General features: G+C 65.4%; 1 protein-coding gene across 5 annotated transcripts in view; it reads right to left on the bottom strand.

The window, feature by feature from the left end:
* Positions 1–5211: 5211 nt before the first annotated feature.
* Positions 5212–25436, bottom strand: part of KCNQ2 (potassium voltage-gated channel subfamily Q member 2) — a 47648-nt gene continuing 27423 nt past the window's right edge. The window contains exons 9-17 of one of the 5 annotated variants that reach the window (XM_060119824.1): positions 24551–24580; positions 20915–20983; positions 19989–20018; positions 15914–15967; positions 12240–12463; positions 11705–11813; positions 11163–11294; positions 6373–6496; positions 5212–5943 (exon numbers count right to left, since the gene is read on the bottom strand). In XM_060119824.1, the coding sequence (XP_059975807.1) occupies positions 5212–5943; positions 6373–6496; positions 11163–11294; positions 11705–11813; positions 12240–12463; positions 15914–15967; positions 19989–20018; positions 20915–20983; positions 24551–24580 (1504 nt within the window). Of the gene's footprint in view, positions 5944–6372; positions 6497–9051; positions 9160–11162; positions 11295–11704; positions 11814–12239; positions 12464–15913; positions 15968–19988; positions 20019–20914; positions 20984–24550; positions 24581–25436 lie in introns of all 5 variants that reach the window. The other 4 variants (XM_060119823.1, XM_060119825.1, XM_060119827.1 and 1 more) reach the window with 4 other exon arrangements.

Genomic DNA, 25436 nt, shown 5'->3' with positions numbered 1-25436 from the left:
GTGTGACACATCCAGGAGAAGAGGCCCGGCTGTGCTGCAGGGACTCGAGTGAGACGGTGCTCGTCGGTACTGAAGGCATCATGACATATTCTTTGGAGCATGAACATGAACAAAAGTGCAAAGACAGCCAAAGCAACAGCGCAGGTGGGGGGCTGCAGCCGCCTTGGGGCTGGAGGGCGATGGCTGTGAGGACGGCACGGGATGGGGGCACAGGGACCCCCGGGCGGGCGGGCGGGCGGGCTGGGCCCCTGCAGGAGTGATGCCGTGAGGCCCGCCGCCCACTCTGCGCTTGCTGTGGACATGGTCCTGCAGATCCTGAATGGACATAGGCAGCGGGGTTCTGTGTTGGGGCCTGGAGGATGCCAAGGGGGCAGGGGGTGACCTTGGTGAATTTTCATCAACGTGCATTAAGGCAACAACTTTACGAAACCCAGTCAGAGCTGCACGTGCGGCATTTGGCAATGTCCACTCGCCCACCTGGAAACCCCAGGACCGAGGACCACCCCCCAGGAGGGTCCCCTCCTCTCCTGGCACCTGATCTGCCCATCCCGAGGGTGTCTCTGGACAGGGCCTTCCAGCCACACCTCTGTCGGGCAGGGGCACCCATTCAAGTGTCCAAGACAAGAGACCGCCCAACTCCTCCTCCGACCCAGAGGGGTCTCTCCCCGCACGGAGCATCTCTTTCTCACGCTCTCTGCCGGCTTCATAAGCTCCCCTCCCTCCAGCATCCCCTCCTCTGGTGTCTGCTGCCAGCCCCCACCCCTCACAAGACGGCAGAATCCAGCCACTCAGGGGGGGCAGGTTCCAGGGGCTACAGTGTCCGGGCCTGGGTAGCAGCTCTCCCAGATCCCTTGGAGAGAAGGCAGGCATGAGCCCCTGATCCCAGCACACCGCCTCCTCCAGGAAGCCCTCCCTAGTTGTCTCTCCCACTTGGCACTTGGTGGCGAGAGGCCGTAGTGGAGCCTGCCCCTGGGGGCAGGAACGCAGGAGGCAGCTGTCCTGGGACAGCCACGCAGGCTCCCCTGGGCACCACAAGCAGGCAGCCCAGCCCCCCTGCCCCACACCAAACATCCGTATATCCAAGCAGGCGGCCTGGAGGTCTGCTCAGGGGTCTCAGAGAGCAGGGCTGTCCACACCACTGCTGAGGGCAGCTGAGGACCATGCAGGACAGCGCCGGCCAGGGAGGGGAGTGTTTGATTGGGAACCAGTGTGAACTGGGGGTTACGGGGTCACGGAGCCCCTCCTGCTGCGCAGAACTCCCTGGGTGCAAAAGGTCACCAAACCCCCCAGGTGGGTCCTCAAAAGGTCACCAAACCCCCCAGGTGGGTCCTCACTGCCAACGCAGCCCTCTTCACACCTTGTTTATTCAAGGGTCTGACGTGGGGGGTGGAACCGATCTTGACTTTGCAGCAGGAAATCCGGGCCAGATGCCTCCACGAGCGCTCAGCGCCTTCTTCTCATTTGGGGCGAGTGTGAAATAGTACAAACGAGGCTCCTACAGAGGCCTCCCCGCAGCCTCCGCCCTTCAGGCCTTCGGAAGCATCCAGACGTGCCAGGGCCCCGTTCCGTCCACAAACAGCATGGACGGGGCGGGGAGAGCTGGACGGGGCAGTGCCACCTCCTCCCTCCCCGGTCTCGTCCAGCTTCTGCCTCACGGGGCGGGGAGCAGAAGAAAACAGGGCGCTTCCCCCTCTCTCCCGGGTTTACGTCTCAGATCAGTGGCCACCGGGGAACACGCCCAGGGAATGGAGAAGTTAAAACCAACCAACGTGTGAAAGCTGTGAGCTGCCACCTGGCTGGTGCCTCCGCTCCGGGCTGCACGTGGTGATTACAGGCCCACCAGGGGGGGTCCCTCATGAAGTGGACTCGCAGGCAAGTACCCCCAAAGGAGGGTGGGACCGCTGCAGTCTCCCATGGGGAAGGGCCAGGTAGGCAGGCCCGGAAGGGAGCCCCCTGCCACCTGGCTGAGGTCCCTCCATCCTCCAGGACAGCCACAGCTCACGCTGTCACGCGGACAGAAGGGGATGTTGGCCAGAGAAGGGAGAGGGGGCCGGGGCCGGGCCACATGGCTAAGGAGGGCAGAGGAGGCGCCAGAGCCCCCGCGTCACAGCGGGACGCCCACGGATGCCAGGACCTCTTGGCCTCTGGCTGACCCGACATCCTGGACGGCCTCCAGGGCAGCTGAGGAGGAGGAGGGGGCAGGTGGGACCTGGATGGGCTCGAGTGGACCATCTCCGGTGCTGCCCAGAGGACTGGGACAGCTGGAACCCCGACCCAGGGGTCCACGTCCCAGGACCGTCTGCAACTCCAGAGTCGTTAATTCCTCTGGCTTAAAGCAGGCAGAGCCACAGAACCAGACGAGGTGTCTGTGCACGTGGGTGTGTATGAGTGTGCGTGCGTGGGGGTGTGTGCACGTGTGGCGGGGGGGTGAGAATGCGTGTGCATGACTCTGTGGTGGTATGTGTGCATGCGTGAGTGCATGTGTGCTGCATGTTCACGGGCATGAGTGTGAGCACAGGCGTGTGTCAGGGGCTGGGGGGCGGTGCGTGCTCTAGTAACTAAAATGCTTGTCCTGGGGAACGTTCGCCACACCCGCTGAGGAGCAGGGTGGGTCCCGGCACAGTCACACACGCGCGCCCAAGAAGCACGTCGACTTCCCAGAGCTCCCAGCCTCTTTCCTTCTACACCTCCTGAAGGTGGGGGCCCCGGCGCAGTGGATGGACGCCAGGAGGATCACGCGCTGCTTGGGCCGGGGTCTGGGGGCCCCTGAGAAGGAGCCTCTACCCCCATCATCTCCCAAAACTGCACCCCCAAACCGTCCCTCAAGCAGAGACATGGGTCTCCTGTCTTCCAAGGGGCCGGGATTTCACGGAGACGTCACAGCCCCTTGCTAAGTGCGGCACGTCGACACCCTCAACCCCTCCTGATGCAACCTCGGAGACCCTCCCAGCAGTGGCCTTGGTGCCTGCGTCTGGCTCAGCAGCTCTGGGGACAAGAGGTATGTCTGGGCCGGCACCTCCCGTCACCAGGGGCCCACGGCACAGGGAGCGTGTGGGACAGGACACGAAACTCTCCTGTGGCCAAGGGCCCCTCCTAGTAGGGCACCCATGGCCACCAAGATCCGACGGGAGGGTCCCTGCTGCTGGTGGCCTGAATCTGACTCTCGCAGGGCCAGAGAGCAGGGGCTGGGGCTGGGCAGGATGTGGACATGCTTGGCCCAGGGGCCTGCAGCTGGGGCCTCCCTCTCCCGCAGCAGGAGGGCAAAGGGGGCCTCCCCCTCACGCAGAGGAGCGGCCGCTTGCCGGGGCCCCTTCACGCCAGTCGCACCAAGTACCTATGTGTCCACACTGGGAGGGGCTTTTCTCACCACTGAGGGTCTGAGGTGGAGAAACACTGCCTTCGAGAACAAGAGGGGGGCACGGAGCAGACACGCCGGGCAGAGGGGGCCAGTGGGGCCACATGGAAGGTTCCACGCCCAACCCCTCCCGGGAGGCTGGAAGAGAGGGGTATCCTTGTGCTGCGGCCCTGAGCACAGACCACGGTTTCCAACTCCGAGCCTGGATCCTCCTGCACTGGGCCCAGCCCACCCTCCAGCCGCCTAGCCAGCAGCCCCAGCAGAGAGGTGCACACGGGTGGGACCCTGGGTGTCCTGGCGAGGGCGGGCGCCATGCGCAGAGGCTACTGCAGACACTGCTCCCCAGAGATCTCAGAGCGTCAGGATCCTGACAGCCAGGGGCACGTGATGCTGCTTTCAAAGTCCTTCCCAGAGGAAGGGACACGGATTCCCTCGCTGACCAGGACAAACACAGGCGTCCTGAGGAGACGGTGAGGCTCTCGCTGAACCTTGTGTTCCAGGGGACGCCGCTATGTGGTGGGCTTAGTGGGCCCAGCCCTGGAGCACAGGTCACTGCCTCAGAGGGCGCTAGGGGCCCAGGCTTGCCGTCCTGTCACCCCAAATGCCAGAGGCCCCCGCCCACTGACAGCTGGGGGCCCAGGACGGGGTCCACTCAGCCTCCTGGGGTTGGAATCCCAGCTCAAAGCTGCTGCCGCACAGACCCAGGCGCCCGGGACAGGAATGATGGGGGCCACTGCTTCCCAGGATACAAGGTGGGGATGGGCGTCTCTGACTCCAAGACACCAAGAGGTCACAGCCAAGGGGCCGGTCAGTGGAGGAGAGCAGGTGGGGGACGGTCAGCTCCGCGGGGACAGGAGAGACACCTATAAGACAGAGCTGCCTTCGTCTCTGGACGGCGGGGGTTGCCCTACTGAAGATTTCCCCGATGGCGGCGGCACTGTCCAGCCCGGGCCCCATCAGGGGCTGATGGGAGACAGGCGAGGCAGAGTCCCCAGGGGAGGACAGCGTGCACATCTGCTGACCACGACCAGCCCGGCCCAGGACCCCAGAGCACAAGCCCAGCCTGGGGCAGTGCCCCAGCTGGCCAGCACCTCTCCCCGCAGGCGGGTCCATATTGCAGTGCTGGCCACAGCCTAGTGACCAGCACCCGGCCAGGGCAGAGGGGAGACGACACGGGGGCACACCCGCCATCTTCCACGTCTGGAAGGGAGCCCCCAAGAGCCCCCTTCCAGGAGCCTGTGGAGCGGGCCCCTCCCCACAAGAGCCAAGTTCGGGAGGTCTGAGGGTCGCTCTGCTCTGGGGTGGTCCCAAGCCTCGCCACCCTGCCCCCTCCAGGCCAGGGTACTGGACTTGGGGCCGGCTCCCATCACCGGACACTCAGAAACCACGGGAAGGAGGGCGACTGACCAGCAGCTCTGGGTGGGCACCCAAGACAGATGGGGCAGGACAGGAACGGGGGGCGGAGACAAGCCACACCCGAGGGGCCAGCCACCGCCCACCCAGGCCTCAAGGCCGCTGATCCTCACAAGACAGGCCTGCGCCTTGCTGCCACCCTCACCCGGCCCTGCTCCCAGCCCACGCCTCACCCCAGCCGCCAGGGGCCCGTCCTCAGCCTTGACCCCGGCCTCTGTCACGCCCAGGCCAACAGTCTGCAGAGTCTGCAGAGTGGGCACGGCCAGCCTGGCTGCCCCTCGCTGGAAAAGAATTTCTGCCGACCTCCAGTGCGAGAGACCAAGGGCCACGCCTGCCCAGCACCCCACACGGGCACCTGCACTGCGCTACTCTAAGCAAAGGGCCCCGGAGGGTCCGCCTCGAGACCGGGAGGCCAGGAGTCAGGGGCAGGCCGGCGGGCGGCCTCACTTCCGGGGCCCGGCCCAGCCCACATCGCCGAAGGGGCCCTCGCCCGTGGCAGAACGCGGCGGGGGCCCGCACGGGGTGCAGAGGTCCGAGTCCGTGTCCGACTCGCCCTCCGCAATGTAGGGCCTGACTTTGGCGCACGGCGCGGCGGCGGCATAGCAGCTGTTGAGGGCGTCCAGGTTCTCCTTGGACTGGGAGATGCTGAAGCCGCTGAAGGAGCGCTCCAGCTCCTCGTGGTCCACGGACGGGATGGAGATGGACGTGTCGCTGTCCCGCAGGGCGCCCTCGTGGGGCCTGCAGGCCGGGCCGTCCTCCGACCTCAGGAACTCCGTGCTGGCCCGGTGGCCCCCGCTGTAGGCGGACAGGGACCGCTCGTGGGCGGGGGGCGGCGGGATGCGCACCAGCGAGCCGTGGTCCCCCACGGGTGAGGCGCCGTGGCCCTGGCGCGGGTAGCACTGCTGCTGCCACGAGGTGGAGGGCGGGCACTGGGCGGGGGGCGCGGCTGGGGGTGCCGAGAAGTTCTTCTGGCCCGTGGAGCTGGTGGAGCGGACGAGCTTGATGATGCAGCCATTCCTGCTGCCGTGGTCCCGGCTGTGCTCGGGGCTGTGGTACGGCGGCGCCGGCTCTGGCTCCTTGGCCCCGAAGTAGGCCTCGGTCTCCGTCGGGGGGACGCCCATGCGCTGTGTGTAGATGTTCACCAGGAAATCCAGCTTCTTCTCCATGGACAGGACCTGCAGGAGGGGCTGCTAGGCCATGCTGGGCTGCTCCCCGGGTGGGGGGGAACCGGGATGTTCCCCAGAAGGGGGGGCGACCCAGGATGTTTCCCACAGAGGTGCAGAGGCAATGGAGGGCAGACCCCCCACAGCAGCTCAGCCTCTGACCCCACCCGTCAGTGTGTGAGGCCTCAGGACTTCAAACATGGACCCTCCTGCTTGTCTGGGCCGCCCTGTGTCCGCTGTGGGTTCACCCCTTAGAGCAAACCCTACAGAGGGAAAGAACTGGCCATTCCTCTCCTCAGCTCCCATCAGGGAAGTGCCCCAGGCCCGGGGGGTGCTCCTGGGGTCCCAGGGTCCAAACACAGCAGCCCTCCCTCCCCCCAGAGCTTCAGCTCTCTCCCGCAGTGCCCGTGCCGACACCCCAGGACCCCCAGACTCTCCCACCTGCTTCTCCACCTTCCCCAGCCGTCCCATCATGCTGGGGTCCTCGGGCACCTCTGCCTCAGCCGGGCCCTTGCCTCGGTCTTTGTCTGCTATCGCCGGGCCACGCCCCACGATTTGGTCCACTCTGCCGGGAAGAGACCCCGTCCCCAGCGTGAGTTCAGGTGGGAGCGGCGGAGCCCGTGGCCCTCTCCTCCTGGCCAGGCCGCAGCCGCCAGATCCAGGCTCCGGGCTGGGTCCAGAGCCGACCGGGGGACAGCGAGGAACCAGGACACATGGACCCCGGGCGCCTGGTCCTTGTCCTGCTCTCCGCTGCCCTCGGGGCCTGTCCCCCGACCACTCCATTCCAGTGGGGCTGGCACATTAGCAAGGGGTAAAGAGAAGGGAGTTGGGGCCAAGCACCCCTCAGCTCCCCCACCCCCACCCCCGAGCCCTGCTCCCGGAGAAGGTGCCACCGAGGCCCCTGCCCACCCGGGGTCTGGAGGGGATGGAGTTAAACGTCTGCAGCAGGAACCACAGAAGCGGGGGGGTGGGGGTGGGGGCGTGAGGACTTCGCGCCATGCGCCGGACGGGGGAGGGGACACAGACCAACACAGGAAACCACCAACGCACAACCAGAGGAGGGGACAGACAGAGCCACTGGCAACCAGAGAGGGGGTCCGTGTGTGCTCGTGCGTGTGCACATGTGTGCTTGCTGTGCATGCCTGTGCGTGCACTTGTGTGAGAGTACGTGGGCCTGTGTGTGCGCACGCACGAGGGAGACGCAGACGCAGCTGAGGTGACCTCAAACGAGGCCATCAGTCACGAATGCCGAGAGGGGAAGGAGGCCTCCTTCAGGCAGGGGGGCTTCTGCTTGACCCATGCGGCGTCCCCTGTCCCCTGTGCTGAACGGGAAGGGCCACTGAGGGGCTCGGAAGGGACCTTGGGAGTGTCAGGGTGGGCGCCCGACACTGAGCCCCAGAAGTGCAGCCACGTGGACGCTGGGCAAATGCACCAGGGCCAGGGTGCAGCTGGGCAGGACAGCCACCCAGGCACAGGCCACACAGCCCCGCCGCTTCTCTGGAGCCTCATGCACGAAGTGCACCACCCAAGCTCCCGAGTGGGGAGGGGCGCCAGCTCCTAACCCCGCAAGCAGTGTCACGGGAGCTGCCAGCCTGCTCGGCGGCAGTCTTCACCCACAGCGCCGCCCTAACTGCCTGTCGGGGCTCAGGGTGGTCCGTCCTTGCTGTCACAGGAAGCAGGAGGGGATCAGGCTTGCGTCAGCCGCGGGGCAGCCTCTCATGCTCCACGGGGCGTCATGCTTGGTCATGCGGTGGCAGGGCTGCCGTGGGGCCCTCGGGCTCCCGGCAGACGCCAGTGGGGACAGAGCGGGAGGAGGGCTCTCTGGCTCCAGGCGTCCACACAGTCCAGGCACGGGTACTCAGGGCCTTCACCCCTGCCACATGACGGGCCGCCCTCCCGGCTGCTCCCCTGGGAGCCTTGGCCCAGGGTCAGCCTGGAGCTGCCCCCGGTGGGTCTTCCGTGGAGCCTGTGCCACCCCCTCCCCTGGGCCTCAGGCCGAGGAGTCGGGCTTAACCCCTGTCCTTCTGGCTCCTTCTCTGTGGGCATCTGGCTGCAGTGGTCCAGCAGGCCCGCGGGGCTCCAAGGGCTGGCAGGGCCTTCCCAGCCCATGGCTCTGGATGCCCAGCCCCTGTGCCCTGCAGCAATGCCCAGGGGTGGGGGCTTCTGTCTCAGGGTCCAGCTTCCTTGGGGCTGGAGGTCCCGGGCAGAGCGGGGGACGCGGCGAACACTGTCTGGGCTGCCCGGGCTCAGGCCTGCTCCCCCGGAGATTCCTTTCTCATGGGAGAGCCGCCAGGCTGAGATGCCCAGCACACACTGACCCTCGGCCTCACGCACAGAAACCTGGACACACAGGGTCAGGCACCCCCAGTCGCCCCAATGGCCCAGCTGCCAGCACCCTTGCCGGCCTCCGGGACGCCCCTGGGCCCCTCTGCCGGCTTGGCCGGGCGTGTCTGCCCTCACCCCACATCCTTGCCCTGGGCTCTGCTCTCCCAGACCTGCCGGGGGGCGGGTCACAGCCATCATCTCCGTAGTCCAGGGGAGCAGGAAGGCTCCGAAGTCTGAATTCACCACCACCGAGCCTGCTTTTGCTGACTCACCACCTCACTGCCCGCCCCTCACCCTGCCCGCTGGCTGGGACTGTCTTCTTCAATAACCCTGACCACGGTGAAAACTGGAATAGAGCCCCCAAAGCTCTGGGGACTCCCCGGGAGCTGGGCTCCCGCCAGGACCTGCTCAGTCCACACAGCAGCCCAGGTCGACCCACCGGCAGGTGGTGGCAGGGGTCTGAGGAGGTGCTGGGGCAGGGCTCCACGTCTAAACGCACCTGATCCCTGGGGGGCTGCCGCCCTCTTCTGCCCAGGGAGCCCCCACCCCCAGCAGACACCACACAGGTGTCGGTGGAAAGGAGCCCCCCGGACAGCCTCCCCAGGACCCTGCCAAGAGGAGCAGCTCAAGGGCACCCCAACCCAGCCTGCCAGGGCCTGCAGAGGACATCATTTTGTCAGGGACAGAGAAACAGCCCCTCGGTCCCATCGAGCAGAGCGGGTGCTGCCGTCATGTGGCTGGGGCGAAGGGGGCTGGCCATTCCACAGAGACAGGCAGGAGGCTCGGCATCCTGACCTAGGTGAGTACTGGGGCGACTCTCTCGGAGGGGCCGTGGGTCCTTTGGTGGGGTACTTCTTGTGCCGGGGAGTTGAAGGGGGTGGGGGGCCCACAATCATATCTATCCTGGCGAGTAAACAAGAAAAGAGACACCAGGAAAATGCATCGTGAAGCAACATGAAAGGGGAGGCAGCCGGAAACTTGCAGAGACAAAATGAATGACCCGCTGAGAGCAGCCGTGACCTTTCTTACAAACGGGACGCAGGGACACTGCGTTCCCGTGACCCCAGATGTGGTCAAGCGAGCACTGGGTGAGGCCACGAGCTCGCAGAGCCCCATCTGCCCGGGCAAGGGTACACGTCCAAGGACACGTGGCAGCTGGCAGCAAAGTACCAAAGGGGCCCGGGAAAGACACCAAGGCCCTGCCAGCAAGCGACAGACATCTGGCTCCTGCGGGGGTCGGTTTGTCTCGTCTGTTTTCCAGACAGAAAGGGAAAGAGAGGGGACGGCCTAGGACAGAAGAGCCTCGTGAACAAAAACCGCTGCCGTGAGTGGAGGCGGGTCAGCCGTCGAGACCCAGGGTGGCCTCTCACATACACACGTGTGCTCACAGCTGTACACACACGTGGACACATGCACGCTCGCACACATGTACACACCGCAAGTTTGCACGCACGGCACACGTTTACACACTCGTGTATACACGTGTACGCTCTCTCACATGATTTACAAGTGCGCAACTGCACGCACGTTTGCACAAACACACAGGGCTACTCAATGCTCAAGGAGGACGCTGAGCAGTTGGCCTCCCGGCCTGAGCCTGGGGACAGGAAGGGGTTGTCCCCTGGCCTCACCCAATGGGAGCAGCTGGAGGCCCAGAGGGGCCCCTCCCCTGGGATCTTGAGCAGGATGGAGAGACGCCACCTGCCACGGGGCTGGGATCTGGGCTGACCCCCAGGACTGCCCCAACCATTCAGACCCCCCACGGCCAGGGCCTAGGCTTCAGGGCCAGAGAACTGGCAGCCGCCTCGTTGGAGGGGCCCTGGCCAGGAGGGACCTGACCAGCAGGAAGGTGGGATCCATTCCAGGAGAGACCCACGACAGCCACAGGCCTCCTCCCAGGCACCAGACACACGTGTGTGCGCCCGCTCGTCTGTGTATGGACGGTGCGTGCCTATGAGCACACACGTACTTGGTGTGCGTGTCAGTCCTATAGGACACACACGTGAGCACAAGGCTTAGAGCATGGTTATGTGTGTACACATGTGTGCTGGCACACGTGGGCATGTGGGAGTGGACATGGGTCTGTGTGTGTGCATGTCCTGGGTCCTTGCTGTGTCTGTATACACGTATGTACAGCTGACTCCTGGGGTGAGCAAGCCAGTGCTCACATGGGGCCAGAGATGGCAGTGCCAGCGTGTGCCCGGCCACGGCCCACCAGGCACATGTCCAGCCCCACCGCCAGCTCCGGCCATGGGAATCTCTCTGTGCGGTGGGGAGGGAGGACCAGCCCTCTGTTCTGGAAGAGGCGCCACGTGGCCTAACTGCTGCCTGATGGGCCCACAGAAACCTGCACCTTCACCTCTCAACAGAACTAACTTCTCTCCCCAACACACACGGGTACACGTGGGCAACATACGTGCGTGGACACATGACACACGCGGTACAGCACACACGCGTGCGCCCACACATTTGCCAAAACGTGTGCTGCACCCGGGTGCACACATGCACACGCATGCAATTGTACACATACACGTGTGTACACACACATGCACCTGAGGCCTGAACACGTGCAAGCACACGTGTGCATTCACACATGTGCATATGCACGCCCGTGTGTGTGCACAACACATACACGCTTGCCCATCGCAGCACGGGCAGGAGAGAAGAGAGAGACAACAGAAAGGTTAAAAACAGACCACACAAGGACACGGCAGAAAGCCCACGTGGGGCCGGCGAGGAAGGGCCCCCATGTGGCAACTAGCAGGGCCGGCCGCTGCGCCCACGGCACATCGCCGCCCCACCTCTGGCAGGAGTGTGCAGCTGCGCCGCGCCCCTGTCCCCAACCCCCACCCAGTTTTGGCCCAGAGGACCCAGCTCCACACCCCCGGGGCCTGAGGTGCTCTTGCCTGGACTGCAGGTTTTTGATGCGGGACAGCATGTCCAGGTGGCCAGCCGAGTACTGCTCAATCACGTCCATCACATCGTAGGGCCGTAGGCTCTCCTTGAACTTGCGCTTGGACACCAGGAATCGCATGACACTGGAGGGGGTGGTCGGGAGGCTGTGAGCCCTGGGCAGAGACCACCGAAGGCAGCCCCCCAACATCCACCTGCCTTGGCCCGCCCAGCATCTCTGAGAATGTCTGCTGGATGACTTGGCCCTGTCATCTGGGCCACCCACCTGTCTCGTACCCCAGCCACCCTTGGGGCCCGCTGCGCAGAGGACCCTTGTCCACCCGGGAACCCCTGTGCAGTGGCACCTCCCAGCCATCCACTAACAGCCTTGGGCACCCGGCACCTGGGACGCAGGCAACGGCTGGGACAGCAGGTGCCTTGTGAGCCGCGAGGGCCGGACTGAAGGGGCGTCGGCTGCAAGGCAAGGCCCTCCCACCAGCCCCCCAAGGCCCTGCGTCCGTGGACAACTCTGCGAGGGGGCCTGCCGGGTCCTCACCACACGGCCCGGATGCTGACTTTGAGGCCCGGGGTCAGATCCTCCGTCACGAACTCGCAGTTGCAGCTCTTGTTGTCGTCTACAATGTCCTCCCCTGGGAGACTTGCTTCTGGGTGGAAGGACACAGCCCGTGAGGGGCCGGGCCACCCCCGGGATGGAGGGGGCCTAGTGCTCCGGCCCCACAGCACACACGTGTCCGAGGGGGCCTCCGCAGGCACACCCAAACTCCAGCCCGCCCCCCATCCTGCTTTTCCAGCCTGCTTCCCTCCACTGTGCTCCTCAGGGAGCGGCCACCACGAGGGTGTAAGAGGGCATCCCTGTGCACAGATAGAAGGACAAAGTGGGATACGTCCACACAGAGAACTCGGGGCACATCCGCCGTAAAAGCAGTGATGCGCCGGCACCAGCTCCACGGCTGAGCCTGGAAAACACGGAGCTCGGGGAGCAGAACCCGGTGCGGGGGGACAAGCACGTGTGGCCACGTCGCATGGAGCTCCGGGAGAGCAAACCCCAACCCGAAGGCTGCCCGACCCACCTTCCGAGTTCTGCCGGGAGGCGGCGCCCCTGGCCCGGAAGGCCTGCCGTGCGCGGCCGCGCTCCCCGAAGCTCCAGCTCTTGGGCACCTTGCTCGGACTGTCCTCCAGGCTCTGGTCGGCGCTGGGCGACCGCCGGACGGTCTGGGCCTGAGGGGACCCCTTGCCCTTGGCAGCCACGCCGCGGGGGCTGGAGAAGACACGGTCTTTCAAACTGACCTTCTGACTGCTCCCGCGAGAACCGACAGACGGACAGACACACAGAAAGACAGCAAGAGAGGTCACTCTGCAAAGAACACTCGCTCCCGCTGGCTCCTGGCGGGTGGACAGAGTGCCCTGGCCGTGGGACGGAGCACGGGCCAGGGCAGGAGGGTCGCTAGGGTGAGCGGGGACAGGTCAGCTCCACCACAGGCTCCCCGGGGCCCGCTCAGCACTCAGCCTGGCCGGGGAGTGGTCAGTGGACTCTGAAATCACCTTCAGCTACCACCAAAAGCTGCCTGAGAGCTCGCCACACTGTCAACCAGGGCTCCCTCTTCAAACGCCCTGGGCGATGACGGCTTTTCCCTGGGCACCTCCTGAGGGCCCCCGGCCACTCCGGCAGTTACCGTGCCCGCCCTCCACCCCTGTAACCGCCCCGGGTCAGGACGGTGAGGTCTGCAGCTGGCCCCCGGGCCCCTCGGCCGAACCCCAGGAAGCTGCCTGGCGAAACAGGTCTCGGGGGGGAGCACGGAGAGCAGCACGAGGGCCAGGGTCTGCCCACCTCCCCTCCACCCAGGGCGGCACAGGCTCCACCCCCCACCAAGGACACGGCCGGGAACGGAACGTCCACACTTCCGGAAGGATGCTACGGGTGCCGGTCGAGCCCCGGCCCGAGGCCGCAGACAGGGGGCAACCACGGCCGCACAGCCACAGCCCCGTGAGGGTCTTTGGGCCTCGCTGCCCCCGTCTCTTGGTAACCATGGAGACGGGTCTGACACCCCCCGTTTGTTGGTTCTAACACCCTCCAGGCAGCAGGCAGGAGAAAAGGGCGGTCTCTGGTCAGGGTGAGGTCAGGCCCAGGGCCAGGCGGCCACTCATTTTCTCCCGTGGACAGTTTCCACCATCTTCCCAGGAGGAGAGCGAGGCCCCCATGAACCATGAACCCACTCACGCCACCACACTCAGGGGCCACCCTCAGAACCTCCCGAGGGGCCTCTGCGCTGCCCTGGGGCCTGGAACCAGCCCTCATGGGTGCCTGGCAGGGCCTCTGCTGTCACTGGGAAGCTACCACCACCAGCTAATCCCTCAGACAGCGCCAGCCCCACCGCAGATGGCCCAGGTCAGCTGCTTCCATCGGCCCGAAGGGGACCCACAGCAGAGACACGTCGTCAGACGGCGCAGAAATGACCCACCATGGACAAGAACCAGCTGGTCCAGCCAGCCCACACACTGTGGTCCAGGTCGGTGCCCCTGCCCCGCCGCCCCCCAGGCAGCCGAGACCATCTGTGCTAGTTCTCAGGCCTGAGGCATGGAGCCCACTCAGAGGGGTGGCTCCTCCAGAGACCCTGGGTGTCCTGTGTCCCCATGAACACAGGAGCCAGGGTGTCTGCTTGCTCAGGACGCTGGTCCCAAGCCTGTAACTGCTGTGCCCGGCACGAGGCCAAGACAGGGGTGGGGGACCGAGGGGCAGCCAGAGCCAGGCTGTGGAGGCTGCTATGAAGGTGACCCTCTCCGTCCTTTGTTCCCAAAGGAGACCACCAGCTGGTCCAGGGAGACCACGAAACAAGGGCCCCACCAAGCCAGGACTGCTGGGGACCCCCGCTGGACCTGCTGTCCCATGCACAACAGGGGCCCCCAGAACTGGGGCCCACGCAGCTGACCGCGATGACAGAGCCACAGGAAGGAGCCTTCCCTGGCCTTGGCCTGGCCCTGCCGTCCCTGGCTCTCAGATTGCTCAGACTGGGGAGGGGTGCCCTGCTGGAGGAGGCCACGGGTGGCTGTCTGGACTTCCACGGTCATCACAGCTCAGGGCTCACAGGCACGCAGCCCCCAGCCACCCCAGGCCTGCCTCAACTCCAGGTGCCCGAACGCCGACGGTCCTGCAGGTGTCGAGAGAGACCCTCCCTCGCCTCACAAGCCAAGGACAGAAGCATACACAGGATAGGGCTCTGGCAGCCTGCCCCCAGGGAAGGAGCACAAGGCCAGCCCACCTTCCGAGTGAGAGGGCATTTACAGGGGCCAGGGGGCAAGCTCAGGAGGGTCTGGGGGAGAAAGCGAGGCCCGGCCTCTCCTCCCCTGCCTGCCACCCTCCCCAGGGCAAAATTCCCAACAAGTGAAGCCAGCCATCAACAGGGACAGGCGAGCGGGGGCCCCGGCTGAGCTCGGCTGCACCCTGGTCTGCACGGCCGGCCGGGGCCCAGCTCAGCGGGGAAGGAGCCAGCATGCGGAGAGAACCGCCTGGCCCACAGCTGGACCGCGGATGCCCAGGGAAGGCGGGTGGGGGGGATGAAGTGATGTCCGTGAGACGCACACAGCAGGGCCAAGTGAGGCCTGGGCTCCTGGCCCAGCCATGGGCACCTCTGGCCTTTCTGGTTCCCAAGCAGCCTGATCACAGCCCCTGACCCGACCAGCCAGCCTGTGGCCAGAAGCACCCTGGACACCAGCTCTGGGCAAGCAGGACGGCTTCTGTCGGGGCCCCAGATCTCCCCTCCTGGGGCTGCAAAAGCCTCCCCCACGGTGCCTTACGTCGGGAACACACAGGCAGCACGGGCAGGTGGGGGCAGGCGACCCTCCGGGCCCCTCTCGAGGGCGAGAAGGATTCAGAGCATGCACGGATGCAGATGTGCAAGCATGCCGCCGCCCTGGAGCCCCGACCCTGCTGCCCGGCCCCTCCCCACGCCCGCCGCTCGGCACCCCTGCTTCCAGGGCCATCACGGACCACATGCACACGATGACCGGTGAGTGCAGCTGCCAGCACCTGCAGGGCCGCACGGGGCAGGGAGGGGCGGGCAGGAGGGGGCCCCAGAGCAAGCAAGAGGACAGACGCTTCCACACCCCCGAGAGCAGATAGGGGAGAGAGAGAGGAAACGTGCCGGCAGTCAGGGAGCCCACGGGGCAAAGATCGGGCGGCCTTTCACCGACCCGTTTCCAGCCTGCCCTAAACCAGGCCTGCACGTGGGAGGGGGCGCCGTGGACCTCTGGCTTTCGGGTGTGTCTGGTGTGCCAGGACCGCGGGGCGCGGGCACACACACGACGGAGCTGCCTCCCGGTGGGCGGGCGGGCTCCGGGTTGAGGGCAGCGGTCCTCCCGTGCGTAGTAGAGGTGCTAGATGGACGAGCCATGGATAAAAGGCTCGCGGGAGAGCTATCAGGCCCCTGAAGGCGCCCTTTCTGGTTTTCAGAGCCCCTGGCCGGCCCCCCTCCTGCTTGGAGCACAGCATCGTTTGGCATGGGGAGAAGGAAAGGGGTTATAGCTCCACGGCCACCGTCACCCAGGCGGTAGTCTGGAGCCGGAGGGGGCCTAGGGCTCCACCAAGGGGCCGGGAGGCGAGCTGCCAATCAGAATCGGGGCCTGGGGGGCCGGGCGGGCGGCAGCCTCTCCCTGGCGCATCTAGAACCTCTAATAAGCAGAGTGCTTGGAGCGGGAGGGGGACAAGAGCCGTGCAGCAATGGTCGTCCGAGCGACGTGTCTGAGGTACCTAGCGTGTCCTGGGCAGCATCCACACAGGGACTCTGTGCACCGTCTGCCTTTACTGGAAATGAGGAGAGGACAGTTAGTCCCGGGGGTGCCGGCGACCTGACGCGACCAGAGGGAGCCTGGGCCGGGCGCGCGGGCAGGAGGCGCAGGGACGCGAGGCACCAGCCACCCGGGGCGGCTCTGTGCTCAAGCCGCACCCGCTACAGAGTTCGCGTCTCAGAGAGAACGAGGGAGCCGCGCGTAAAGTCCTTCGTCGGCCTGGAAAAAAAGTAGTCCCTATTTTTGGAGAAAAAAAAAAAAATCCCTGTTTTTTCCTCCAAAAATAACTTTTCCTTCCAGCGTCAGTTTGGGGCCACGTCTTTCAAAAGATGTATTATTTTTTTTGCTATATTCATGCCAACAACAACAAAAATAATACATGGGCTGAGGCTGTGCTGGTTCTAGAGGGACAGGATTCCAGAAAGCTCACGTTTCAGAGGAAAAACGTGCAAGTTTGGCTTCACAAACCAACCCAGCCAGCGGCCCGATCAGAAGTGGCCTCAGTTTACCCACAAGGCAGTGGCTGCCCCTCCCTGGAGGGGAGCTAAGGAGAAGGGAGCTTGGGGCTCCTGGACTTGAAAGGGCCGCCAAGGTCAGACCTTGGGTGAGGTCCACCCTGTGCTGAGGGCAGAGGCGGACCTGCGGGCGGCTCTTCAGGAAACGCTGCCCATGGTCACCCTGCCCAAGAACCTCCCCAAAGGCCCAAGACTCAGCTCTGCACTAGAACCTGAAAACTTTTCAGCAAAGATGAGAAGAACCAGCCAGAACTTCAAGAAACCCTTCACTTCCCTGCGGCTTCGCTCTCTACCCCCACCTTTGCTTCTGAGACAGTGGTTCTCAAACTCTGTACCTGAGGAACCCAGACGCGGCCAATGGTCTTGACTCACAAAAGTGTTCAGTGTCCACACGTCCCCTTAAACACCGACAGCGCCTGCCAGTGTCCAGACAAGGATCCCCTCACTAAACGCCAGCAAGCCAAGGTCAAGTCTCCTCAAGGAGCCCTCGCTCGGCTGCCCAGGCCTCACCCTGCACGGAGTCCCCTGCGAGCGTGCGTGCTTCCCCAGTGGGACCTTCCCCAGTCACTTGGGTTGTAGAACAAAACTAACTAGAGGTCGACCCCGGGTGGAGGGAGCTGGGGTCCAGCTATCCACCGAGCGCACCCACACAGGGGCAGACCTCCCCAGTCCCACCAGGGCCTGCAGGACAGATAAGGACCCTAAAGACCAGGATTCCCATGGCCAGCTCCCGCCAGGGGCCCCCAGGCCTGCACACAGGACCTGCCCCACCCCACCCCACCTGGAGGCTCCTCCCCTGGGAAAGAGGACCAAGCGGGGCGGGGTCTTTGCCCCCAGCCTTGACCAAGTCCCAGCCTCGACCAGCTTTGCTGCCTTCAAAACTCCCAGCAGTCACCTGCCCACAGCCCAGCACCGCCAAACCCACCGTTTCCTAGGCGACCGCCCCACGCCTGGCTCCCAAGCACACAAGACTGGGGAAAGGCTCTCTATCTGCAGTGACTGTCTTTAATTTTAATGAAAATTTAAACGGCCTCACATGGCCAGCGGCTCCTGCATGAGACAGCGCAGCCTGAGAGGGGGACAAGAGCGAGGGGAGGTGGGCTGCTGCTGGCCTGGCCCCCCCCCGATCACTGCCCCTCTGGTTCGGGGGGACGAGGAGCCCCAACTCCAGCCCGTTGCCTCTGGGTTCCAGGCTGGCGCTGGGGTTTCCTGCCCACAGCAGCCAAGTGGAGCTTCACCCCATCAGAACTACCGGCAGGCAAGCCCGGGCTCGAGAGGGTGGAAGAGGCGCCCACGGACACTCACCAAGACCAGACTGGACAGACACGCACCCGAACACGGCACACTGCCCCCCGCGACGAAGAGGGGAGCCACAGGACAGGGGCAAAGCGGCTGGGGCACAGGGGTTCCCCCAGGCACGGGAGGGGCGGGGGCAGTCAGAAATGGGGTGGGTCAAAGGGCAGGTCAAAGCCACACCCAGAGCAGCACAGCCTGAGACCCCCGCCTGCCCCGCCCCCAGCCCCACGCCTTGGTCTGACGCCCACACAGCCACAGGGCGCGTCCCCATCCTGAGCCAGGACCGGGGCTCTCACAGCAGCTGAGGGAGGGTCCCTGCGTCCACCCCGTCCACCTGCGCTTCACGGGACAGGGTCCCCTCACCAGGCAGCCCAGGGACAGGCCCACCCTGCCGTGGGTCCTGTGGCAGGATCATTTCCTGCAGACCTACTATGCACTGGGTGCTACAAAGGGGCTCATGGCTGCTCCAGTCAGGGAACAGAAATGCCACCTGTTACCTGGCTGACAGGTGTGCATCCAGGAGAGGCAGGCCCTCTGTCCCAGGGCCTCAGCCCGGGGCCCCCAGGGGAAGCCGCTGGGTCACAGGCAGGGACACACGGACACAAGGGGAGGGAGGGAGGAGCAGGAAGCAGGGGGGCGGGGGGGGTAGCCACAGAACGTGCCGGAGAGCCGGGGGGCTCCAGCGTATCCTCACCTTGAGTCCTGCTTTCAGGGTCAGCCACCTCATCCCCAAAGACAGAGCAGACGTGAAAGGGGCCCGAGAAGGGCAGTGACATGATTAAAGGCACTTGGGGGGCAGAGGCAAGAGTGTCCAGATCGGGGGAGGGAGGGCAGGAGGGGAGAGAGAGAGAGAGAGAGGCTGAGACGGACATTGTCGGGAGTGGAGACGCAGCGGGGCGGCGCGCACAGGAAGCCGCGTCGGGCCACAGGGGCCGCCGGGTGGGTGGGCCGCGCCGAGGGCCAGAGAGGCGCCCACCCGGGCAGAGCCAAGGGCAGCCGCGCCGCCTCCCCGGCCTCAGGGTCCCGGGGCTCACGGAGGGGCGGATGGCAGCCCCGACGGGATCCCACAAAGCACGCGAGGCCCTGCTGCACGCCCCTCCCAGCCCCACTGGCCACAGCCCCGCGTCGGGCCCCCTCGCTCCCAGCCTGCCCAGGAAAACAGAGGTCACTGCCTGGGCTGAACCCTCTCTGGTCCAGGTCTGGGGGGTCACCACTGCTGCTCTTCGGGCTGCTTCGGGGCAAAGCCCTGCCGACCTTTCCAACCCCAGGCCCCAGCTGACATCCCCCTTTGGGGACTTGTGGGTGGGGACACATGCCCCCTTCCGATGGATGCCAAGGGGGGGCTCAGCCCAACGCCTCCCCAACTGGGCAGCCAGCCGAGCCGCCTTTGATCCAGGAGGGCACTAATGTGGGCAGGCAGCGTCTCTGGCCCCCGGCCTCGGGGACAGGGCTCCCTCTGCAGGTGGAGACGGGCGCCGGGGGACCCTGAGCTCAGAGGTACACAGCGATACACGGACAGGCTGGAGGTCACCAACTTGAACGCTGTGAACTGATCTGGATTTTTTTTCCAACACTAGGAGAACAGCAGAGTGCTGTCATCCCTCCTCTGCCCCCAGCAGAAGTCATCCCTGGGAGTCCCCATTCGGGGTCCCAGTCTCAAACTCGCCTAAAGCAAACAGAACCGCAGGGGCCTGGACAAACCCAGGGAGGGGGAGACCGGTCCCCACCGAGGGCTTGTGAAGCAGGACAGGAGGCCCTGCCCCAAAGGGGACCCTCTCCCACTCCTCCAGAAACCTTCCACAAACCAAGACCTGACGGGGGTGACGCGAAGACCCCTCCTCAGAGCTGCCCCTCCTCCCACCGTCTGACCCTGACCTGCAGTGTCGGGGGGACACCCCGTGGGAGTGTCCACCTGGGTCGCCCTCGGCTCAGAACAGCCCAGGCCCTGTGCTGGAGCTGGTAGGACTGCTCCCCCGGAAGCCCCCCGCGTCCGTTCCGAGGGGCTACAGTCCCGGGAGGGCAGGAGCTGCCCCTCAGCTGCCGAGCAGGCCCGGGGCCTGGGAGGGGGCGTGGACACAGGAAGCGTGATTTAAGGGCCCACATCACCAGCAGGCAGGGAGGGGTCCACCCTCAGCAGCACAGAGGAGCATGCACAGCCCGGAGGCAGCCCGCGCTCCCCGAGGACACACTGCAGGCGCGGAGGCAGCGGGAGCAGGTGGCACTGACCTTGGAGATGGCTCCGGCTGGGGCTCCTTCCTGCAAACAGAAGCACAAGCCTGTTCGCGGGCAGCCCTCCGGGCCGACCCTGTGCAGAGCCCAGCTGACCCCCCATGCTCCCACAGGCCGGGGGCTGCATGTGAGGGGCAGGAACAGCCCACCCACCCCGAGAGCCCACTGGGGGCCGGAGGAGGCGGGTCCCAGGGGACAGGGAATCCGGAAGGGGTCACGAGAAGTTCTGAGGCTGCGGTTGCTACCGGCCCGTGTTTATGGACACGCGCTTTCATCACAATCACCGACATTAACAGACTTTCAGAGAGGAAGTGTGGAGGAAGCTCCTCCAAATCGACGCTCAGGACTGCTGAGGTCCTTCACTTAATCACACCCACGAAGACTTTTTCCAGATAAGGTCACGTTCACAGGTTCCAGGGCACGGATGTGTCTTTGTCGGGCAGGTGGGGGCGCACCATTCAACCCACTCCGGCCGCTCCGCCCACTGAGAGCCCTTCCTTGTCGGCAAACAGGCCTGGTCATGGGCACTCTCCCCTCCCCTCTCCTGCAGCCCAGCCTGGCTCCTCCGCACGCCCCTCCCGCGTCAAGTGCTTGAGGAGTCACAGGGTGTGTGACTGGGAGAACCAGCAGGTGCCACCGCGCGTGTCCACCCGACACTCCAGGGACGTGCACGGTTGGACTCTTCTTCCCGCCTCAGGCCAGAGCACCAGCCTCCCGGCCCCACATGGAGCTCCCCTCTGTGCGCCCACCCCGCACCCGGCCGCCCTCAGGATGGGAGCTGAGACTGGGGTCGGCAAAAGCAGAACACCACCGGCGTCACCGGGTCCCACGGCAGCCCGACCACCAGCACCCTGCAGCTGCCAGGCCCTTGCCAAGCCCCGAGACGCTGTGCCCCAAGCGCCAGCCCAGGCGTCCCCGCTCACCTGAAGGTGAGTCCAGATTTGCTCTTGAGGTTCCGAAGCAGCTCTAGCTGGTTCAGCGGCGGGATGAGTCTGCGGCAGGAGGACAGGTGAGTGGGCCCCCGCCCGCCACAGCCCCGGGGCCCTCAGCCCAGCGCTCACGAGCAGCCACGTCTCACACGGGGACACGGGCTGTGGCCCGTCACAGGCAGAAAGAGGGGAGTGCACGGCGGCGGCAGACCCCAGGGAGCCCGGGCCTCCACCTCTGGGGCTGGGGCACTGTCTGACTCTGGGCTCACTCACCCTGAGGGCCTCAGCCCTGGGGGTGCGCGGGGCCCGGGCCATCCCTAGAGGGGATTCCCATGTGGGGCCGGTGCTGCAGGGAGGACAAGGGGCTCCCGCCCCTCCGCCTTCCCAATCCCTGGAGAAGCACAGTTGCAAACCCAGCCCCCAACACAGTGGCGCTCCCAGACCCCTCTCTGCAGAGCCACTCTCTCTGCCAAGGCTCAGCGGGGCCGAGGTCATGGGAAAGGACTGTGCTGGGCAGAGCCCACAGGGCTGCAAGCGGGCCTCCTGGACGGCTGGCCTGGCCCCGCTCCTAGTCCCTCTTCCTAGAGGCAGTCACACCTACCAGGACAGCCGCACACCTGGCCCGCCTGCTGGCCCAGCATTCAGTGCTGCGGGCACCGGCCAGGAAGCCGAGAGGTGAAAAGTCCCCCTGGGATGCCAGGGAGGGTTTTGTACACCTGGGACATTCCTGGGGAAGCCAGGTCTCCCACCTCCAGCTGCAGGAGACTCACCCGAGACTCAAGTCCCCACAATGTCTGGGGACACTTCTGTCCCCAACCCCACCGCACTCCCCACTCTTCTCGCGGATCCTGGCCACCTTCGGCTCACACACAGCTTCCATGCCATCAGTGACACTGCGTGTCTCCAGGCCCTGGTCTCTTTCCTGACTCAACCCCACCTGCTGTGACAACTCCGCCTGTTCTCTGACACCCCCACCTGCCCTGTGACATGCCCACCTGCTGTGACATCCCCACCTGCCCTGTGACACCCCACCTGCTCTGTGACACCCCACTGTCTGTGACACCCCACCTACTCTGTGACACCCCACCTGCTCTGTGACACCCCACTGTCTGTGACATCCCCACCTGCTCTGTGACACCCCATTGTCTGTGACATCCCCACCTGCTCTGTGACACCCCCACCTGCTCTGTGACATCCCCACATGCTCTGTGACACCCCACTGTCTGTGACACCCCCACCTGCTCTGTGACACCCCCACCTGCTCTGTGACATCCCCACATGCTCTGTGACACCCTACTGTCTGTGACATCCCCACCTGCTCTGTGACACCCCCACCTGCTCTGTGACATCCCCACATGCTCTGTGACACCCCACTGTCTGTGACATCCCCACCTACTCTGTGACACCTCACTGTCTGTGACAACCCACTCGCTCTGTAACACTGCTTCCTGCTCTGTGACACCCCCACCTGCTCTGTGACACCCCACTTTGACATCCCCACCTGCTGTGGGACACCCAAGTGCTATGTGACATTTCCACCTGCTATGTGACATCCCCACCTGCTCTGTGACACCCCCCACTCAGCCCCAGCCCCCAAACCCAGTCCTGAGCCTCAGTCCTTCTTGACCCTGGGGACCCCTGTCCCTCCTGTGCACCTGTGTCCGAGCCATCCTGGGCACCCTCAGCCGGTCCACAGCACCACCACCCGCCACACACACAGCCCTGGCTCCAGCCCTCACCCCCTCCTGTCCCCTCCCACGTCCCCCGTGTCTTCCTCTCCCTGGGCCTCCCTGGATGGCCACCCTGCTCGCGTGATGCGTTCTTGCCCTTCCCCTGCTCACACTCCCCGCTGTCTCCAAAACAGGAGGATCTGTGACCCCCCCTGCACCCACGGCCCACCTGCCAGTCCAGCTTTGCTTTGGTCCCTCCCGACTCCTCCTCTACCCAGCCACGCCCCCTAGCGTCCATCCGAGTGCCCCCTCCACCGGGCTTGCCTCAGTCACTGCCATCTCCAGGGCCAGCAGGGGCAGCCCTGCCCCTCTGTTCCCTCTGCCGCCCCAGCCCAGCCAGGCCTGGATCCTGGGAACACTAGCCCTCTCTCCCCGCTCCCCACTCCCCCTCCAGGTCTCTCCTGTCCTCATAGGTCCAGACCAAGCAGGAGGCCTGCGCGGTCAGGTCGGCTCACAGCATGGGCACAGCAGAGCCCCAGGACTGGACACCGGGACGGAGCTGGTCTCCCCACCCCCTTGGCCACCCACCACGGGGCCTGGAACGGAGACCCTGGGCAGCTGGCCCCACTCGGCTGCCACACACGCAGGTCCAGGGTAGGGGCACGCAGTTGGACGCCATGCCTTGGACACACAGAGGCAGGGGACAGAACACGGACGGGCAGGGCCGCGACAGAGACGTGCAGGCACCACACACGTGGGGGCCACGCACACACAGCCCCAGTCGTGGAGGATGAGGGTGCAGTGGGCGATGGGTGGGGGGACACATCGGGGGGCATCCCCAGGAGTGAGCAACGGCTAGTCTGGGGTCAGACGCCTCCGGAGGACAAGGCCAGCCCCCAGTCCCAGGTGGGGATGGGGTGCTTCCACAGACGTCAGGGGATGGGGGGCTTCTGGAGAAGATGGACCGCGGGGGCCATCGGATCTTGGAGGAGCCTGTCAGGCTCTGAAGCAGGGTCCCCCCAACTGCCCGGCAGCCTGGAGCCCCAGGGGTCCAGGGCCAGCAGATGGGGAAGGATGCTGCTCCCAACGCCACCCCCTGCTGAGTGAAGCCCCTGTGGCCCATGGCCAACGGTGAAAGGCAGGCACTGTTGGGGCGGAGATGCCGAGGGGTCAGGACCCTCCCGCCCCCGGAGCCTGGCCCTACACTGCCCAGCACGGCACCCTCTTCCCTCCTGGGAGCGGAGGGGTTAACTTCCTAACACGGTTCCCATGCAGGGCGCCAGGGGAGGATGAGAGACCGCCCCCACCCAGGCTCTGCAGGGCGCAGCACGGTGCCACCGCTCTGAGGGGAAGCACAGGGCCTACAAAGGGACCTGGCCCCGGGCACAGGGGCCCTCGTGGAGCAGTGCAGTGCCCCCGTCTGGGCACGGGGCCCCAGACTGAAAGTGTAGCAGGAAGAGAGCCATCTGGGGCAGACACGGTCAGTGGGGCCACACGGACGGACCGCAGGCCCCCTCCGCCCAGGGCCTCACGTCTCCCTCTCGCTGCAGTGAGAAGACTCGGGGTGGGGGGCGTATGCAGAGAGGGAGACTCCAAGCCCAGAGCTGCCTTCCAGGACTGGGGGCCGCTGGCTGGGGTGCCCCCGAGCTGGGATGGCTGATATCCCATCTCCACCACCTCTGCACTGGGAGAAAGTGGGGCCCGTGGGGCGGGACCCCAGCCACTGAGACAAGGCAGGAAGCAGGACAAGGAACAGAGGACACCTGGACAGACAGATCCAGCACAAGAAAGCAGCTGGTGGGGAGGGCGGTCGGGAGAGGGAACCAGGGGAGCGAGGAGGGCGCACGTGGCTCCAGGCGGGGGCCACAGGCCGGGCGTGGTGGGGGGGCTCGGGGTGGCCCCAGAACAGTCCCCAACAGAACAGAATCACACCACACGCTTTCCGCCCATGCAGTCCTACCTGGAGGCCCCGTAGGTTTGAGTTTGCGAGCTTTTTCAAGTGTTTTCACACACACACAAAGGGAAAGGAATGAAAGATTTTAAAAGAACGGGATAAGAAAAAGAAAATGAAAAAAAATAGTCCAGGAAAGTGGGGGAAACAACAGAACAAAGAAAATTAGCACGAGGGTCAGTCCTGCCCCGGCCGGAGGGCTGAGAGCACAGCGCCGTCAGCGTTTCTGGGAAGCGGGTGGGCGCCAGGCCCCCACCACCCCGAAGCTGAGCGTCCCCGAAAGTGCCAGCGGGACGGTGCTGGAGGAGGGAGCCGGCAGATCCCGAGAGAGGCAGGTGGCAGGTGGGGACCTGCAGGAGGACCCTGCCCCAGGGACAGGGCTCCGTGGGTGGACACCCCCAGGGGCAGGTAAGGGGACTCCTCGGGCTGAGAGGCCCCAGGGCTTAGCGTCAGCCCTGAGGGGGGAGGGCGGGCTGGCAGGGCAGCGCCCAGCCCGGGGGCACCTGACCTGCATGGACACTGGCCAGCCCGCACCCTTCTCACCTCAGACCTCGTTCTAAGCCGGAGCCTGGCACAGACAAACCCTGGGGGGCACAAGCCGTGCCTGGAAAGCCACCTGATGACCACGCAGCCCCCCAGGGAGGACTCCCCAGCCCCCTCCTCTCCCCCTCAGGGCGCCTGGGGGTGTCTGTGCTTTGCCCTGTCGGGACCTCGCTGTGGGGTCTGGGGTACTCAGAGGCACTTGCCCTCGCTGGGGGTCAGAGGGTCAAGGTTATCCTTTTGTTTCTAAACACGGGGCCCCCTGGAGGGGCTGCAGTCCCTGGAACCAGCTGGCATTTACCTCCGCAAGCTCTGGGGGGCTGTCGTCACAAGGTTTACACACTATGCACCTGAC

The sequence above is a fragment of the Mesoplodon densirostris genome, chromosome 16 (genome assembly GCF_025265405.1).
Source record: "Mesoplodon densirostris isolate mMesDen1 chromosome 16, mMesDen1 primary haplotype, whole genome shotgun sequence".
Classification (NCBI taxonomy): domain Eukaryota; kingdom Metazoa; phylum Chordata; class Mammalia; order Artiodactyla; family Ziphiidae; genus Mesoplodon; species Mesoplodon densirostris.
This window is presented reverse-complemented; position numbering and strand designations above follow the sequence as displayed.